Raw genomic sequence first — 19360 nt, forward strand, 5'->3', positions numbered from 1 at the left:
CTGGATCTCATTCTGCTCTGTGATGTTTTTAATTTAAGAATGTTGCACAAAATTTTTCATTCATTCAGTGTGCAGTTACCCAGTCGACTCGGTTCAAGGTTGTTAGGAAGCTGTGGTCAACCACATCACTCAAGTACAAGGAAGAGAAGCTAATCTTGGACAAAACACTAGTGTGTTGCAGGATACACATATACCCTCACTGTCACACATCGCATACACATTGATGAGCAGTCTGGAGGGCTGCCATTTCAGCTACACAATATCGATGGGATTTTGAAGAAAACTGAGCACCTGACAACAATCTACACAGACATTGAGGATGTACATATTGCATACAAAAAGAAGAGTCCTCTAGCCAAGAAATGAACTAGAAATCCAATGAATCACTATAACACAGCAATGCTAACTACTGTACATCTTTGCCACTCAAGCCGCATATTGTGATTCTTATAATTTAAATATTTAATCAAAGTCAGAACATTTAAAAAAATCAAGAGGTCATCTATTTATGTTCTGTGTGGCTTATGTCTTACTTTTCGCATGTACTAACGTTTTAACCTTTACTGATTGAAATCCTCTTCCTAGCTTCATGTACTTGCTCAGGATATAAACTGTGATAGCTTTCAGTACTGTTTATTTGATTCTTCTTAGGTTTGATAGTTCAATTAAATGTCTCAACACATAGATATTTTTCAAAGTTCTGGACATTGATGTTATTATTATGATTTTTTGATATTCACAGGTCAGTTGTTTTAGTGTGTTCAAGCCATATTGGAAATCTGACAAACAACGGAGGTTCATCATTCATGAAGTTAGGCTCTGCAAAACCAATAGAGTTCTTCAGGAAAGGTGACTAAATGGTATCTGCATGCTGTGAAAATATTGTTTAATGTTGATAATGTGGTCTGCAGTACAAAATCAAGCAATACTGCCTTTGTAGTGATGTCAGCTTATACTTCATGATATACAGAATTGTTAAATACAGGAACTAAAGTCATGTCATTTCTACTGGAAACAGTGTCAGGTATTAACCAGAACTCCTGCATGAAAAAAAACATGTAATATATAGTTAAATAACCCAAAACCGAAGCATGACTCCTTATAACAAGGCCACAAATAAATGTCTTTCTTCAGTCTTTACTTTAAATTCCAAATGCATATATTGAAACCTTTGGCTAGCTGATGACTATGTGCCTTTCCTCAAAACTTTTCTTTAAGTTCTAAATTCATCTGATGTATCATGGGCAAGTATCTTACAAGGTAGTGTCTATTCAGTGCACAGCCCTGTAATTGCACTAAATACATAACATGATGTTTTTTCTTTAGTTTTGAGGTCATTTTTAGGGACTGGCCTTGAATGTGATGCATTTAATGTAATGTAAGATTATGGCATGCCAAAGTGCTTGACACTATACTCAATGATGGAATCAGTTTTATACATAGGGAGATAAAGTTTGATGATGTAATAACCTTGGTCCACAGCTGGCTATGTAGTTGAGCACAACAAGAAAGAAGGAGTCCTATCCTCATCATACCTTGTCATTAGCGGAGTCCCTCATAGTTCTATTCTATTGCCACTCCTTTTTGTCAACTTTTTCTCATTTGCCAAAACTGACTTGAGTACCTGCCTTACCAAACTTATAGATGACTGCAAACCTGGGAGAATTGTCCTCAACTCCTTTAATGTCGACACCCTTCAACTAGCGCATAACATTGCAGTAGACTGGCTTAACAAGTATTACCTTGCCTTCAATGCCAAAAAAAATGAAAACTTCTGGCATATGACAGAAAAAGATCCCATTATTTTTATATTCTGTTGATAGACAACAGTTAAAAGCTGACAAAGTAATAAAAGACTTTGGAGAGTATAAATGATGGCCTTTCATATGAAACTTACATAGCAGCTATAGCCACAAAATGGATCGGTATCAGTTCATCAAAGGTTCATTTCCACGAACCTTCATTCATCCACCCTAATACAGTGAACGTTCACATCAGAGAATGTTCACTTCAATGAACAACTTACCCAGGGAAATGAAAGAGTTACCCAGCATTCCAACTGTCAGATAAAGCACAATATTTCAAACCCATCCATAGGTGGCGGCTTTGCCCATATCACTCCCTCAACTATATATACCAACTCTGAGATCACACTACAGTGGGGAAAAGGGGACATTTCTTATGATGGCCAACTCGTTCCTTTCCCTGGGTAAATCAGTTGTTGAAGTGAACATTTGCTGATGTGAACGTTCGCTGTATTAGGGTCGATGAACGAAGGTTCATAGAAATGAACCTTCAACAAAGTGATATAGGCACCCACAAAATGTATAGAATTGCCCACCTGATTTTGTTGTGGGGTTAAGGCTGTGCCAAAGAAGTAATAGCCCCCAATATGCACATCTTTTCAGGCCAGTTATATAATTCTGCCCCTGTGCTATAATCCACTCACACAGTGAGGTGTATGTGTTTATTCAAGAAGCCATAGGATTATAGGAAGTTACTAGGCTATTGGCCCTGAGGCAATTATAAGCCTAGCCAAGAGTTTAACCCATGTTTAGACAAGTCAGCACCCGATGCCCCTGTCACAGGGATATATTTTCTGTTTCCCATCCAGTTATCCAGGTTGCACCTAAAAAGGTGTAAAGAGGTACCCTGCTTGACGTGGAGAGGGAGTCTATACCACAGATAGGGGAGTCTCTGGGACACAGATCTGTCTCATCAACAAGTCCTTTTATGTCACACACCAGGTTGAGGCCTTGTGTGTGGGTTATTCATGTTTAGCTTGACTTGCAGATATGCAGCAGTCACATCAAGGCAGGGTCCGAGATTACCTTGTATGCCAGACACAGGTCACCTCTGAGGAGTCTGTATAAAATTGAGTTGAGGGATAGGGCTTTTAGCCTATCTGTGTATGGTAGATTTTTGAGGCCCTGGATGATCCTGGTGAGAAACCTCTGTGGTCTCTCCAGCTACTGCATGTGCTTTGCAAGGTACATGATGAGTGGGGCATTGTGCTCATTAATGGGCGCTATAAGGGAAGAATACAGGGATGTTATAACCTCCTTGTCTCTGGATGAGATACCCTTACTTATGAGGTGGGCCATGTAAAAAGCTTTCCGTACAATGGAAGCAACGTGGTGGTCAGAGGTCAGGTTGCTATCAACCTGGGTGCCCAAATCCCTCATGACTGATTGCAGGTTTAGGACATTGTTATTAATGTGATAATTTGTGGGGACATCACTGTCCCCAAAAGGGATGATGATCCATTTTTTGGTATTCAGCTTGAGGCCATGTTTCTGGCAGCAGTCATTTGTTTGTGTGAGACCCTCTGGGAGGATGTCCACATCACTAGGGGAATTGATGAGAGTGCCCATCTTGCAGTCATCTCCAAACTTGGTCAGCTATAGCCCACTGGTTTTGCCCTACAGCTCAGAAAAGTATATCCCAAATAATAGAGTCCCCAAGACTGAACCCTGGTGTATGCCACTCATTATGGGTCTACTGCTTGAGGTGACTTCCCCTATTTTGAGTAGGTGGGTTCTATCAGTGAGCCAGTTAGCTACCCATCTGGTAACATACAGATTGATGCCTAGCTGAGAGAGTTTTCTGTTACACCCGAGTGGGGAATAGTGTTGAAGGCTTTGACCAGGTCAAGGTAGGTGCTGTGCACTGTCTTCCCCTCTTCCATGGCTTTGGTGATTGTCTCAAAGAAGTCGACCAAGTTTAACAGATGTGACCTCCCCTTGACAAAGCCAAACTGTGAGGGGTTGAATGTTTGGAGGTTGCCAATGCCATGTTAAGCTGTTTCCATAATGTTAAGTGCTACTTGAAGGGTGGTGATGTCAAAGCCCAGACTTCCCAATATGCACTATCCAGTTCATGGACCAGAGCTGCCTTCTTCCCCCAATGATGGGTGAGCCGACAATGCCCACTCACTCCTATCTTTCTCACCCACTCCATGTAGTACCTTCACTACTAATCAAACCTTGTTGACTGTATCACAGCAAGGGCTACATCCATTTGTGACATGGTACTGGGGGTGGGTAGCCAAAATCCATTTTTGATACATATTAGATTTGGATAGTAAAGGTTTGTTTTGGGGGGAGAGTTGCTTTTGGATCAGGGTTTGTTTGTAGTGCTTACAATCTGCATATATTTTTTTCTTAACTAGGGCTGAGAAAAGTTGTTAAAGAATTAATTCATATTGTTTAAGGAGCTGATCTGCAGTGAGCATGTACAGCAATGAACAAGATGTATTTATGTTTTGTATTCTGTAGTTTGGATACTTGTGTAATTGTGTGCTTATATACATACATGTGTGTCTGTATGTGTTTGTAAATGGTATGTAATTATGTTTTCAGTAATACATCTTTCCACTAATAAATGTATTCCTTCTGTGTGCATGTGCCTTCACATGTTGCTCTTAACACAAAAATGTATACTTTTGGGAAAAAGTTAATTCCCTAATATGCTGCCCACACCTTTAGACCATCAGCTACTCAGAGAGGGACAAAAGGTGGAGGAGTCTCTCTGTACATTAGCAACAACTATACCTTTAGGTTGGTTAAGCAGGTTGATGCGCTGGAGTTTATCCATGTGTCATTCATCATAAACAAAGTCCTATACCATATCCTAGCAAAGTGTAGGTCTCCCTCTATGTCCCAATAATCCCATAGTTCATACCTAGACCTACTGGAGACAATCACCATTAAACCAAATACCCTATTTGTGGTAGACTTTAACTACCCTTCTGTAGACTGGGAAACATACATTGCCTCAAATTCACAGGCACAATGATTCCCAGACTTTATTAACAGAAATATCCTTAACTTGAGAGTGTTGCACACCCCCCAGTGTCACATCCTCACTGGTGAGGTAAGATCACAAAGGTGTATCCTTCAAAATAAAATCAACTCAGTAACCCCAGCAAACTCCCTAACAGTTAGAAACTATTCCAAAGCAAATTACATCTTTTTAAGTGGTTGCTTGTCAAAATTCTGTGCCTCTTCTAACTCCAGCAACCTTTGAAATTGTTTGCAGAGGCCCTATACAGTCATATAAATGACTATATAGAAGCTGCTGTACCTACTAGAAATAAGCCCAAAACTAATTCCAAAAATAAACCATGCTGTTGGAATCCTCACCTTTATAGGGTATACAACAAAAGAAAAAAGTTGTGGCTAAAATCAGAAAAAGCAACTCCCAGAATGATAAGAGCTCTCTAATTAAACTAAACAAGAAAATAGGAGGACAAGTTAAGTCCAAGAAGGCTAATTATGAGGTCAAAGTAGCCTAACTGGCTAAAACAGCCACAAAGCCTTCTACAGCTATGACCATAACCACAAAGGCAGGATACATCAATGTGCCAAACTGGCAATTAGTGATGCCACCTTCAGTGAGCAGACTGACATAGCGAATCTGCTAGCTGACAAATTCAGCACAAACTTCTGTGTTACCCAACTTCTAAGTAAGGGCATAGTATCCAAGTTCAAGAAAGTCATAGTGCCACTTTATTTGGCCCTTATCAGACCATCATTGAATATAGTACCCACTTCAGCATGAACCTGACCAGACATATGTAACAGTTGGAATGCCTACAAAGGTTTCTTAGTAGTTGGATCCAGGATATAAACAAATTGTCCTATATGGATTGCCTTAAAGCTGTTTCTTTATACTCTGTCTCCTACAGGTTACTGATGGGTGATCTATGCCTGGCATACGAAGCATCCTTGGATCCAGCTTTGATAAACCTTTTGCACATAAAAAGGACAGCATAAGAACCACTAGATTCAAGGATTTAAATTTTGCTTGTGACATAAATAAGACATGCTGGTGAGACAGATATGTGTCTCAGAGGATCCCCATGCTCTGGATCAGGCTACCCATCCATGTGAAGCAGTCTGTCTCTAACCCTATTTGCGTAACCTTGACCAGTGGATGAGGTATCAGAAATTCACTCCTGGTCTGCCCCCCATATCTGTGACAGAGGCAGACAGTAAGTAAACTAACATACCCCCCCACATAACTATTAAAAACTTCCTAACATGCCCTCTGCTTATAAACACTCATGATCCATAGGCACACAATTGGGTTGGGTTGCACGGCCAGGCTTAAAAAGGCCCTGGTGTTCGTTAGCCTAATATAGACCTACAAACCTGTTAAAATAGCTTTTATTTTATATATTGGGTATGCAATGTTCCTTTGTAAATAAATAATGACTACTTTGGCATTTTTATCACCTTAAATAAAAAAAGCTTATTATCTGATGTTCTGCTGCATTTTCTACACTTCTGTCAGCAAATATAAGAATAGAACTTTGGGAGAGGATATAAAAATATACAACAAAACATTCGGCAGGTAACTGAAGCTATTATGTTGATAATGGGCAGTGACTTAGCAAACATGAATACAAGTTTTTAAATCTCAATGAACATTAAATGGCCAGTGATGAGGTCATTTTTAGAAGTGATAAAATTAATTTGTGGCAAGGAATGAGGGTACCAATTAGTGGTCATAAGCTCTTATCAAATCATAGCCTATAAACTTCAGAAGGGAACATGCTTTCATTTCTTTGCCAGACATGCTGCACCCCATTTTTAGTGTCAGGCTTTCATTTGGATATGGATTTTAGAATTCAAAGGGAGGATTTACTGCACCCAATTTTTAGTGTTTGGCTTTTATTTGGATATGATGTTAGAATTGAAAGGGAGGATTTACCAATGACATATCCACAAGAAAAGTCATAGTTAAAAATGGGTGTTTGAATTGAAGGAAAACTTGTGAATTATATAAAATTTAGAAGGCATCAGCCTAGCCCGTATGTAAAAGAACCACTGTTTTAGCTTGTAGTCTACACTGTGTAGGCAAGTGTGCTGAAAATGTTGGACAAAGTACCCTGCTTCAGTACTGCTCTGTTGTCAGCATGATTTTCAAACTAAGTCAAATTGTTCTGTCTTTTAAACTGAGCTGCTGGAACATTCAGAGAGTGCAGTTTCAAGATGAGGTAGGTAGGTAGGTTCTTGGTAGGAATCAGTGAGTGTAAAAACAGTAAATAGTTCCATTTTGTTAAAAAGAAAAATAAAGTTCTAATTTGTTAATATCTAATGAAATATAAAAATCTTGACATTTTCAAATCTAAGAAAATATTTACCTCCTGGCCTTCAGTTTATTTAGGTTTTAAATGTGTTTTCATTGATTTTTTTCACTGTGAGTACAATTCTGTTCAAAGTTTTTTTCAATTTGGAGAGAAAGTTAAAGTTATGTAAATTATTGGAGAGTATTTTCAGACCTTGCTTGCAGAAAAAAATGTCTACCTGTCATTGTCTTGTTCTTAAAATGGCATTGTTTGCCCCAAATTTACAGAGAGTGTAGATCAAAGAATAAATGCTAGCAAAATAATAATCTTTGAAAAAGGATGAAGTTCTCTCTGTTTACTGAAGTATTTGACTATGACATGTCATTAAGTACTTGCAAGTTTTCCTTAAAGAAGGAATGGAGTAATTTATTAAGTACCTCTAATGTTACTAAATATGATGCTACCATAATATCTCAGCTGACAAAAAAAAAAAAAAAAAACTATGGTAGCACGTAGTGTACAGCATTTTAGAGTCAGATTATATCATTTTTTTTAAAAAAACAGTACTTAAGCAAATAAATCATTGATCAGTGGCTCCATGTTCAATTCAGTGCAGAAGAGCAGGAATGGTTAACTGCAGATATGTAAAGATTTCAGGGGACTGACCTTCATTTAGTGGATAAAGAGGGTTACACATTATAGTAATATTAAAGACATTGTATATGCAGATTTTAAATAATCTATATGTTAGGTCTAGCAATCAAGGAATCAACAAAATTATTCAAGCATCAAAGAAGTTATTAAATAATGATTTGGACACAAGAATTCTCAAATTAAATTGTATGCTCATTATTCCTGAATTTCATATTGCCATATTATTTAACTCCCTGGTGGATACCTTATCACATGACAGTGTATATTAGAAGATCTGTACATTGCCTGTAGAAATGCAAGGAGACTGTTTGTTTTGATATTTTGGTATTCTGGCATGTACTAAGAGACCCCACAAAACCAGTATTATCATTCTGAATTGTTATTTAATGGATATGTTTCAGTGGCTTTCAAGGTTTGTAAAAGACCTATGTTCTTCCATCCATGCTGGAAGACTTTTGCAGGCCAGTAAATTTTCATAAGAAATGCTAGGCAACACATTGCATTTTTTCTTTAAGCTAATGATGTGAAGTTGTTCAATCTCGCCGTTTATTCTTACACATGGGTTCGGAGCTGAGCCATCAGCTCTGAGTCGGCAGCTTTACTAGCTAAAGATCTCAAAGTAGCTCGAGGCCAGGCCCCTATCCCATGATGCTCTCTGTCCTACGCCAGATCTAGTTTGCCGCTGCAACTGATCTCAAGGTCGTCGGAGAGCTCGGGCCAGTAGATTCTCTTTATTGTTTTATTGTCTAATATTCTACTTATAAATCTTATAAATCTTTAGATAACTAAAGTATTTTCCCTTTTGATAAGTTTTGGGTGAGTTAGCCTCTTAAATTCTTACTTTAAAGTCATTTTGTTTGTTTACAGAGCGGTTGCTCTTAGGCCTCAGCTGTTCCTTTTATATAAATATAAGGAAAAGCAGAAATCTGGCTTCAAGAAGTGTCCAAAATGCGAGCAGAAAATGTCCATTATGGACACCCATGTAAATTGTGTTTATTGTTTGGGGCCTGTTCACCTCCAGGAGGTTTGCTCTATCTGCCATTCCTTCAGCAGTAGAGTTTTATTAGAAAGAAGGAAGCTGGTAGATAGAGGCTTGTTGAAGGCAGACTTTCAAGAGACTTTGGACAAGGCTCACCAGACCTCCAAGTCTTCGAAGGGGTCGAAGTCTTCGAAGGTGTCCTTGGAGCCCAAGTCTTCAGCTCCAAGCTTCTCCGCAGTCTTTGGAGCCGTGCACCGAGCAGGTGTTTTGGAGCCAATCCCCTGTCTTGGATCCAGTCTCCGAAACTTAGTCACCCATCCTTCAATTGGTGGCATCTTCAGTTCCTTCGACTCGTTCTTCAAGGACCCTTTCTGATGTGGATGTGGACCGGGTGGTGCAGAGCCTTCTGGAGAACCCGGCACTGGCTAAATTGCTATCAGCCTCGACCCAACAGGGTTCGAGGCCAGAGACCATCCCATCGGCTGTGACTACTCCTCCTCCGAACCGAGCAGGGCTTTTGGAGCCAGAGGAGGAGGATCTGATGGTTGTGGAGCCTTTGGAGCCAAGGCCTGTTCCAGTGCCTTTGGCTCCATCAGCCCTCACTTCTTCAGTTCCATTGGAAGAGTCTCGGAGCTGACACTCTCTCATCAGTTCTGGGGGGGAGAGTCGAACCAATGCATTGGTTCCGACACTTCCTCTTGGGGCTTCAGCACGGATGAGCTCAGCTCTGTCCTCTGGTTCGGAGCCCACTGTCCCGGCACCGGGGAAGTTGTCATCTTCTTCAGAACCGGCAACTTCCTCGGGTCGGAGCAGTGGTGCCTTCAATGTCATGAGGAGGGTTATGTCGTCTAAGACACGCACTTCATTGGGTCCTTCCTGTTCCTCCCCTAAAGTGCCGCTTTCTGCCTCTACATCACAGGTCCCTATGAACCATCGAGACCCGGAGCCTCAGGTAACCCCATTGGGTGACCCTTGCTCTACCGAGACCTCACCAGAAGCCCCCACTGATGAGGTTCCCAAGAAGAGATTATGCAAGAGGAGGCATTTACATCCCCCACAGGAGTCTTTGACATCAGACACCGACTTAGAGGAATCGGAAGGGTCCCCACGGTCCCCCTCAGAGGATATCTCCTTTGCAGATATCCTGGAAGTCCTGAAGCAGAGGGGTGACTGGCAGCCCATTAGCCCTTCTGAGGATGAGTCGGTGCTCCTGAAGGCCTATGGGTCTCAACCTTCCACCTCCTGGGTGACTCCACCCTTCAACGAGTTGATGGAATTGGTTGCTCGAAGGGCGTGGGAGTCCCCGATACTATGGAACCGGTCCATCGTAGGCCCAGCAAGTTTATCACCTCCCCCCAAGACAAGCTGTTCCTCACTAAGGGAGTCCCTGTTGATGCCATGGTGGTGTCAGCCGCCACCAAGAAAGATAGGTCAAAAACCTCTTCTACTGCCCATCCTCCTAATAGGAATTTTAGGATGATGGACAGATATGGGAAATGCATATTTAGTTCTGCAACATTTGCTATGCGATTGCTTAACTATTTGACTCATTTTACCTGTCTTCAAAGAGATCTCCTGAAAGAGCTTGGAGATACTTTGCAGGGTAATACAGATAGAGCTGTCTCTGACAAAGTGACAGCACAACTTAATACCCTTGACTCCATTGTGAACTCGTACATGGCTCATTTCCTATGCAGCCGATGGTTTGAGTTGGGGAGTGGGTTCAGCGATAGCTGTTTGGAGTCAGTCCTGGATGCGCTTATGCTCCTTTGCGGAAGCTTTCAAGTCTTCCTTTGTCAACATTCCTTTCAATGGCTCTTCTCTGCTTGGGCCCAAAGTCAAGGAGACCCTCACTAGGTGTGAGCAGGAGGGAAAGACTCTGTCTGCTGTAGGAGTCTGTTTTTCCACCCCTAGCAGACCATACCTCAAAAGGCAGAAAGGTGGGAAAATGTGGTTCCAAAAGTCCCAAGGAGCTTTCCAGAACACTTGTAGTGAACCCCCCTCCAAGGGCAGAGTGAGGGGGCAATAATGGAAGACGCTGCCCTGGCAGCAGAGAGGGTCTGCAGAACCAGGGCAACAGGAATCAGTTCCTTGGTAAGCCCTATCAGCCCTCCTGAAAGGAGGCCTGACTGTCCTTCTCTGGAGGCAGTCGGGGGTCACTTGGCTTTCTATCCAGATGCCTGGCTAGGAATTACAACAGATTCTTGGATACAAAGCATCCCATTTCTAAAAAATACACCTGTTGGCAAAAAAATCCCAGATGTTCCACCCAGTCTCATGGATCAAGCAGCCATAGAAATCCAGAGGCTGCAGGAAAAGAGAGTCATCCAGCCAGTCCCAGCAAGCCAGATAGGATCTGGAACTTACTCCAGATTCTTTTTAGTTCCAAAGAAGGCAAGGGACTGGAGGCCCATCTTGGATCTCAGCAGACTCAACACATTTGTAAAGAAGGAGAAGTTCCAGATGGTCACGCTTCAGTCTATTTTCCCATTCCTTGGAGTGGGCGATTGGATGTGCTCTGTAGATCTCAGGGATGTGTACTACCACATCAAAATGGTCAGGCCATCCAGAGATTATCTGCATTTCTGGCTGAGAGCCAGTCACTTCCAATTCTGAGCACTGCCCTTTGGACTCACAACAGCCCCAAAAGTGTTTACCAAATGCATGGCAGTGGTTACGGGTCACTTGAGGCATCTAGGATTCTGAGTGTTTCCGTATCTGGATGACTGGCTCCTCACTGCTGCCTCCAGGCATCAACTAATTCTGCCCAGGGATCACTCTCTCAACATCTGCCCTCAGTTAGGCATCACTATCAATTTTAAAAAGTCTGTGTTGTCACCATCGCAGTGTATCTCCTTTATCGGAGCAGAACTAGACACTACCAGTGCCACAGTAAGATTTCCCCTGGACAGAATAGCCACTCTCCAAAATCAGGTCTTGGACATTCTGCAGAGAAGAAAGGAACCGGCCCATCAAGTACTGAAACTCCTAGGCACCATGGAGCTATGCTCATAGCAGTTCCTCTGGGATGTATGCACATGAGGGATTCTTCGATGGTTACTATTCACCCAGTGGTCATACCAACAACTTGCTATGTCATTCTCGATTGTGATTATGGAATCTTGCAAAAAGGATCTTTGCTGGTGGTTGAGCAGCCAACATGTTACATTGGGTCGACCATTTGTTCTCTCCCTGCTGTCAGCCATGGTGACCATGGACGCTTCTCTGATAGGGTGGGTGGGTGGGGGGCTTTTTAAGGTAAGAACAGCCCAAAGCACCTGGACGGAGACAAAGTCACAGTTGCACATCAATGTTCTGGAGCGGAGAGTGGTGTTTTTGGTGTTGCAGAACTTCCACGACTCTCTGCCTCTAGGGATGATTGCGATACAGATGGGCAACATGTCAGTAATCTGGTACATCAACAAGCAAGGGGGAACCAAATCTTACCCCCTGTGTCAAGAGGCCTTGAGAATTTGGCAGTGGGCTGTGTCCACTGGGCACTTTCTGATAGCAGTGCATATCCCGGGGAAATCCACCGTGATAGCGGATAAATTGTGCAGGGCCATTCTGCTACCGCACGAATGGTCTCTCAAAAATGAAGTTGCGGAGAAGATTTTCCACAGATGGGGCCAGCCTTGCTGTGACCTGTTTGCATCCCCTATGAATGCCAAATGCAGAAGCTGCTTTGCCCTAAATCCCCCACCAGGGGAAAGCCCAAGGGACTCGCTCATACACGATTGGCCCCCGGGACTCCTGTATGCCTTTCCACCTATACCCCTGATTCTGAAATTCTTGCAGAAAGTCAAAACCCTGGGAAGGACTGCAATTTTAATAGCCCCTCTTTGGCCTCATCAGATTTGGTTGCCCTTCCTTCGACTCTATCAATTGGGGGAAGGTTGGATTCTGGACCCAGTCCCAGACCTACTGACACATTCGTCAGGGGCCCTCCATCCCTCCTTTTGTTCCCTCAAACTGACAGCTTGGCTGCTGCAATTCCCTACCTAGCCAGGTCACACGATTTTTCTTCGGAGGTACAACACATTCTTGTATCTTCACATAAGGCTTCTACTAGAAAATTGTATGCTAGCAAATGGAAGCAATTTGCTTTTTGGGCCTCTCAAAATAACATTGATCCTTATGCTGCCCTGATTGCTAGTATCCTGGAATTCCTATCTAAGCTTTTCCACGAAAGTGCTGCAGCTGCCATTATTAGAGTTCAGTTGGCTGCCATCTCGAATTTCCACCTCGGAGCTGAAGGCTCTAATTTAATATCTCACAGATTATGTAGGGCCTTCCTTAAGGGCACCATTCATCTTAGGCCACCTGTTAGACATCCCTTTACTCCCTGGAATCTAAATTTTGTGTTGTCATGTGTTATTCTTCCCCCCTTTGAGCCTGCATCATCCTGTCAGTTGAAGTTTCTTTCTTGGAAGACTATTTTCTTGGTGGCCATTACTTCAGCACGCAGGGTATCTGAGCTTCAAGCCCTTTCTGTCAAACCCCCGTATTTGGTGTTCCATCCAGACAGGGTATCACTGCAGACTAATCCTTCATTTCTGCCAAAAGTGTGTTCTGAGACCAATCTGAACCAAACTATTGAACTTCCAACCATTTTCAGTAATCATTCTAATCAGTTGGAGTGCATGTTACATAAACTTGATATCCACAGACAATTCTATTTGGACAGGACAAAGGAATTTAGAAGATCTGACCAACTGTTTGTATCTTCTGCTGATGCTAAGAAAGGATTACCAGTTTCTAAAGTTACCCTTTCCAAATGGTTAACTGACTGCATCATACTTATCTACTCTTCAGCGAACCAAACATTAGAGCATGGTGTGAAGGCCCATTCAACTAGAGCCATCTCTTCTGCTTTTACAGCTCGTCTACCTTTAGACACTGTGTACAGCTGCCACTTGGTCTAAGCCTCATACCTTTATAACTCATTACAAAGTGGACAGGGCCTCCAGGGACAGGGTTTCCTTTGGTTCCACTGTCCTCAGGAATATACTCCCTTGAGCCACCCAGGATTAGGGTGCTTGGGATGCTACCCATGTGTAAGAATAAACAGTGAGATTGAACAACTTCACATAAAGAAGTTATGTACTTACCATAACGTTCCATGTGAGTTGTTCATCTCGCCTTTATTCTTACATTCCCACCCACCTTCCCTCTCCAGGGTCTCGAAGAGTGAGTAGACTTGGGGTCTGGTAGTCTTGTTCTGAGACGTTTTTACTCCGACTGGAGTATTTAGTGAGTTATACTTGCTCATGCTGAGTTCAGCAAATTAGATCTGAGGTAGGACAAAAAGCACCATAGGATAGGGGCCAGGCCTCGAGCTACTTTGAGATCTTTAGCTAGTAAAGCGGCCGACTCAGAGCTGATGACTCGGCTCCGAACCCATGTGTAAGAGTACTTCTTTATTTTGTGTGTGTGTGTGTGTGTGTGTGTGTGTGTGTGTGTGTGTGTGTGTGTGTGTGTGTGTGTGTGTTTTATAGTGATAGTAACAGTTTTTGCTTCAGTGAATTCCAAAAATGAAAATAACTAATAAAAATAAAAAAGCACAACAGTGTTGCCAAGATAAAATCACCAACCTTTTATTTGAACTACATAAAACTTCACAGTCAGTGAAGTTTTATGTAGTTCTAATAAAAGTTTTTGCTTCAGAGTATGTTACTGTATGCCAAATGCTTCACATTTAAAATTAAACAGTTTTAGCTCTAACTACTTCATGGGTTAGTACTAAGCTCGCTGTCCATGTTGACCATTTTAAGCCTAGCCAACTTCCCTCAAAGGTGAGAATCAAACCCTGTACCTCGTGTCTGTGAGGTGAACATCTTAACCATTATGCTAATGTATGACCTATTGACAGATTATCATTGGTGAAGAAACACTAAAATCTTACCAGTTCTGCAAAGTTTCTAGAAACAGAAAAGTGCACCTACAACTTCAGTGATTAATACTAGACATATAGGGGGATTTCTTTGAATGTAGACAGACTGTGTTTTGTGGAGGAATATGTTATGCTTGCTCTAAAACCTTCACCCCATGTACAAAATCTTTATTGAAAGACTATTCAGTGAGTAGCCATTTGCTGAATCCCTATTTGTTGAAGCAGCTCTTCATTGAACGGCAAAGTTTAAGTAGGGCAAATCAGTGGTTAGCCAACAAAGTCACCATAAAAAAAAAAAAAAAACATAAAATTTGGTGGCCAACAGCTGATTTGCCCTAGTTAAAAAACACATTATTCTACATTAATATAATCAAGCCTGATAAATGTGGAATATCTGGATTTTTGGGAAAAACATATTTGCATTGCCTTTATCTTTTCCTTTCTTGAGTTTAGAAAAAAATAGCATTTTTTTTGAAACCCATTGTCAGAGTTTGTCATGGGTTCATAGGTGGTTACTAGGCTGTCAGCCCAAGAACCATCTAAACCTAGCCAAGCCTACCCCAAATTTACCAAACTGTTGTTGACATGTCTCAGTACACAAAGGAATTTTAAGGAAATGCATTTCAAAGAAGGTAATCTTTGAGACATATACCTGCCCCTCCAACATGTCCTGTTTATGTCTTCAGATGTAGCTTAGGTCCTTAAGAATGGGTGTTTCTGATGTTTTTTTCTCTGTGTGGATGTGTTCACTTCAGATTTTGCAGAAAACATGTCTACTGAGATTTTTTCCCCCAGGCAATGTCTTTTCGAGCTTTACTATTTTTAATTACATCTCATTTAATTGGCATGTGATCCATCACTGCTAAACATCTAACCCCACAGAAAATCTTATTCCTTAGCAGTGATACTGGAAGCACTTTCAAACACTCCTAAACAATAATTTTTGCAGAATGCAACATCTCTTTCACCCCCCAACCCCCACTCTGTGGAGGCTGTGCCCCTCATTATCAATCCATGTTCATACCAACTTCAAGATCCTACAAAGTCTGAAAATGAGAAGGGTGCAAAACAAAATAAAACTCACTTCTGTCTACTCACAGTCATTTGAAACCAAAACACACAATGTATAACAAAAACAGTTTGACATAGTGCACACAATGTAGAACAAAGCCAGTTCTGGCATAATCTGCATGCAATATAAAACAAAGCCACCTCACACAATGTAGAACAACGTTAACTCTGGCATACTGCACACAATGCATAACAAAGCCAGTGCTGGCATACTGTGCACACAATGTAGAACAAAGCCAGTTCTCACATACTGTACACAATGCAGAACAAAGCTAGCTCTGGCATACTGCACACAATGCAAAATAAAGCCAGCTCTGGCATACTCACACAATGTAGAATAATGCCAGCTCTGGCATACTGCAAACAATGTAGAACAAAGCCAGCTCTGGCATACTTTATACACAATGCAGAAGAAAGCCAGCTCTGGCATACTGCACACAATGTAGAACAAAGCCATCTCTGGCATACTGTACACAATGTACAACAAAGCCAGTTCTGGCATACTGCACACAATGTAGAACAAAGCCAGCTCTGACTTACTGCACACAGTGCAGAACAAAGCTAGTTGTGGCATACTGCACACAATATTTCTCCTGTGATCTAACTATTATACAGTTAACTGTAGTATTCATACCTTAACTATGTGAAAATTATGTCATGGTCAGGGTTAAAAATGCAGAATGTGACCAAAAGTAGTTTAAAAAAATAATTGTTTACATGCTTAATGGAATAGGTGGGATTCATGGATGCAGCAAGAGTACATGAAAAATCTGAGGCATGACTACATATACTGTAGTATTAAGGATGCAGTACAGATTTACTAGTTGATATCAGTCCTGCTGATGGGGAGTAATACTATTTATGCATTTCTTAAGCCATGCACCAATAATGGAATCACCCATGGTTTAAAGTGCAGTTACAGAGGCCTGCTAACTGGACAGAAGTCATAGAAGTCATTAAGCTGGCCAAGAAATAGAATTAGAAAAGCTGACGGTGTGATACTGGAAGTACCCTTTATACAAGTTATCCTCTGAATACATGCAGGTCCACCCACATCTAATCATATATGTATGGGTACAAGAACTAGATATAGGTAGATATAAACATATGTATACTCAGCTATGGGCACACAGATGACAGAAACCAAGCACCATAAGAAGCCCAGGCCTTCCTGATGGTGTACAGCTGTACTGACATACTACCAACTGTTTTTGAGGTGGATCTGTAATACTACAGGAAAGTGACTGTCAGCCACTCAGCATAACAGTGAGTAAGATACAAATGAGAATGTGTATACAGGAATGGATAATTTACCAGATTCATTTTGGACTTTCTATGAATTGTGTTGCACCCTCAGTGTAGAAGTCTACACATTGTTGTATAGGTCACATCCAGGAGATGTATAGTGCAATACACACACGCACGCACGCACTCACACACACACACACACACACACACACACACACACACACACACACACACACACACACGTGTGTCTGGATGTGTATATTACAAATTACTATTAGTATGTGGCCTGTACGTGTTCTGCTGTTCCAATGCTCATACACCTAGTGCAGGGACAGGCCTGCAGGCTGCACTGTTCTGTGTACTCTTGTTTTTATTCTGTATAGCACTGCCATACTCTAGAGTGCATAAGCTGTGATGCCCTGCATCCTTACTTCTGTATATCTCATTGGCCCAGCACTCACAAGGCTGCTTTTCTGCAGGGTGCACAGAAGTTTTGCCCAACTTCCTGCTGATGTCCAGCATTTTTGATGGAGTACCAGCAGTAACTAATTTACTGAGCTTTTTTTCAGTGCTTGTATTATTAATAGCTTTCTTTTAGGTTGCACAGACTGCTTTTGGTTACATTACCTAATTGCAGTCCTTTGACTGTGACCTTCATGAAGACACATTGCTCAATTTATGTTAGCTGTAGTATCATAAAACATGACTTCACCTAATTAAAGGTGTCATTTCAGTTCCTAGCCAGGGGTGGACAAACTGAGAAACACATGCAATGTTATTTGTCTGTGGTTTACTTACTGGTAAGAGTAACCTGCATATTCAGTCTGTTTATTTTTGCCTGTTAAACTACTACTTTGAAATGGCATCATCCTACCCTTAGAGAAGTTCATAGTTAAATAATTTTACAGTTACAGTTTGCCTTCATAAGTGATTTTAGTTGATTAAGAAGTATTTAAATACATCTGAATATTTTGTGTATATATGTCTGCATGTATGTGCATTTAAACTACTGACAATGTCCACATTAACATTCTACTTTTTGTTTTTATCTCTGTGTTTCTTTATAGGAAGTTTTGCTATGTTAGGTTATAAAGGTCAAGTGACGCCATCCTGGATTAAAATTATAAATCGAGCTGCAGGTCAGAAAGTAGCTTCCCTTCAGCAGTATGTTCCACTTGAACTGAGTGAATACAAATGTACAAAAAAATCAAAAGAAATTGGAAAAGATGTAAAACTATTAAAATATTTGTATAATTAGAAACATCTAACGTCTAAATACAGAACTTAGTGTCCATGTGGAAAAAAATGATAACTGATTTTTTATGCGCATGTGAAATATTTGTTTAATAATCACTAACTTTGTATTTAATAACATATGTATTGTATAGAATTATAATAAAAAATGAGATTAGTTTTGCTTTGGTGTTTTCTTTCTGTTAACCTCATGAATCGAAGTTCATCCAGACTCCTGAAAAATGCGCCGGCGCTGAAAATTTGCTTGCAAATGGTAGCTGTAGATGAGCCCATCAACAGGGGAGAAACGGCAGAAGAAACATAGACATGACCGAGAATAAATAATAAATATGCAGAGTGCTCTCTCTCTCTCTCTTTCTTTTTTTTTTGCTATATGGATGCAAATTGACAAGTACTGTTAAGTCATTATCCCATCTAATAATTCAGTTTCTGTTTTGTCTGACTGTTAATATTTTTAGTGAGCATGTCTTATAGGTGCTCAACACCAGATAATATTGTATAACACAGCAGTTCAGAAGACCCATGGAATCAATAAAAGGATATCAAATTATCCACTTTTATAAGGCCAGAAAGAATTCTGCCCCCACACCCTTTTGCATTTTGCTGGAAAATAGTGTTCCTCTTCCAGCACTGTTTTATTCAGGGGGTAGTGAACAATAAGAAAATTCCCGTGTTTTATATTCAGTACACAGTGTGAGACATTTTGTCATGATCCATATCAGCCAAACCTTTAAATATCAAAAAAGCACAATATGCCTTCCAGTTGCACTTCGGCATAGTTTGAATGAGCTTTAATATGTAGTGAAATCTACTGTATGTCTATTGTCAGATATTTTAGTGCTCTGTGACACCAATTTCCCAAGAACACCTTGGGGACATAAAGTTTAAAAATATTCACCAATGTGTTAATGTAATTTTCAAACAATATGCAAAACTAAATGCATCTGTTGGCATTTGTAGAACATTTAGACATTAATTCCTTTCTCCAAGGTTAAAATTAATTCAAATGATTCCTGTGGTATCATGCAGCCTTTCCAAAGTTACTAAGTAGTGTGTTATTTTATTTGCCTTCATTTATATGTTTGATTACTTTTGTTTAGTATTTTTTCATAAATAGGAGTGACCCACTTTCCACTGGGCCACACATACCTACTTTTTGAGATGGCTTTTACTGCAACCCTCTGCA

The 19360-nt window shown here is 40.9% G+C and overlaps 2 protein-coding genes across 3 annotated transcripts in view; both read left to right on the forward strand.

Annotated features, from left to right (window-relative positions):
* LOC122807037 (cell surface hyaluronidase-like) overlaps nt 1-18377 on the forward strand; it is a 615869-nt gene extending 597492 nt beyond the window's left edge. Inside the window, exons 24-25 of the mRNA XM_044077936.1 lie at nt 743-849; nt 17988-18377. Of these exons, the coding sequence (XP_043933871.1) occupies nt 743-849; nt 17988-18178 (298 nt within the window). The 3' untranslated portion in view covers nt 18179-18377. The remainder of the gene's footprint in view (nt 1-742; nt 850-17987) is intronic.
* The window catches only part of LOC122807038 (cell migration inducing hyaluronidase 1), a 378711-nt gene that overhangs the window by 151025 nt on the left and 208326 nt on the right, over nt 1-19360 (forward strand). The gene's annotated exons all lie outside the window — the stretch shown is intronic.

This window comes from Protopterus annectens, chromosome 7.part0, assembly GCF_019279795.1.
Source record: "Protopterus annectens isolate FY-2018-M chromosome 7.part0, PAN1.0, whole genome shotgun sequence".
Classification (NCBI taxonomy): Eukaryota; Metazoa; Chordata; order Ceratodontiformes; family Protopteridae; genus Protopterus; species Protopterus annectens.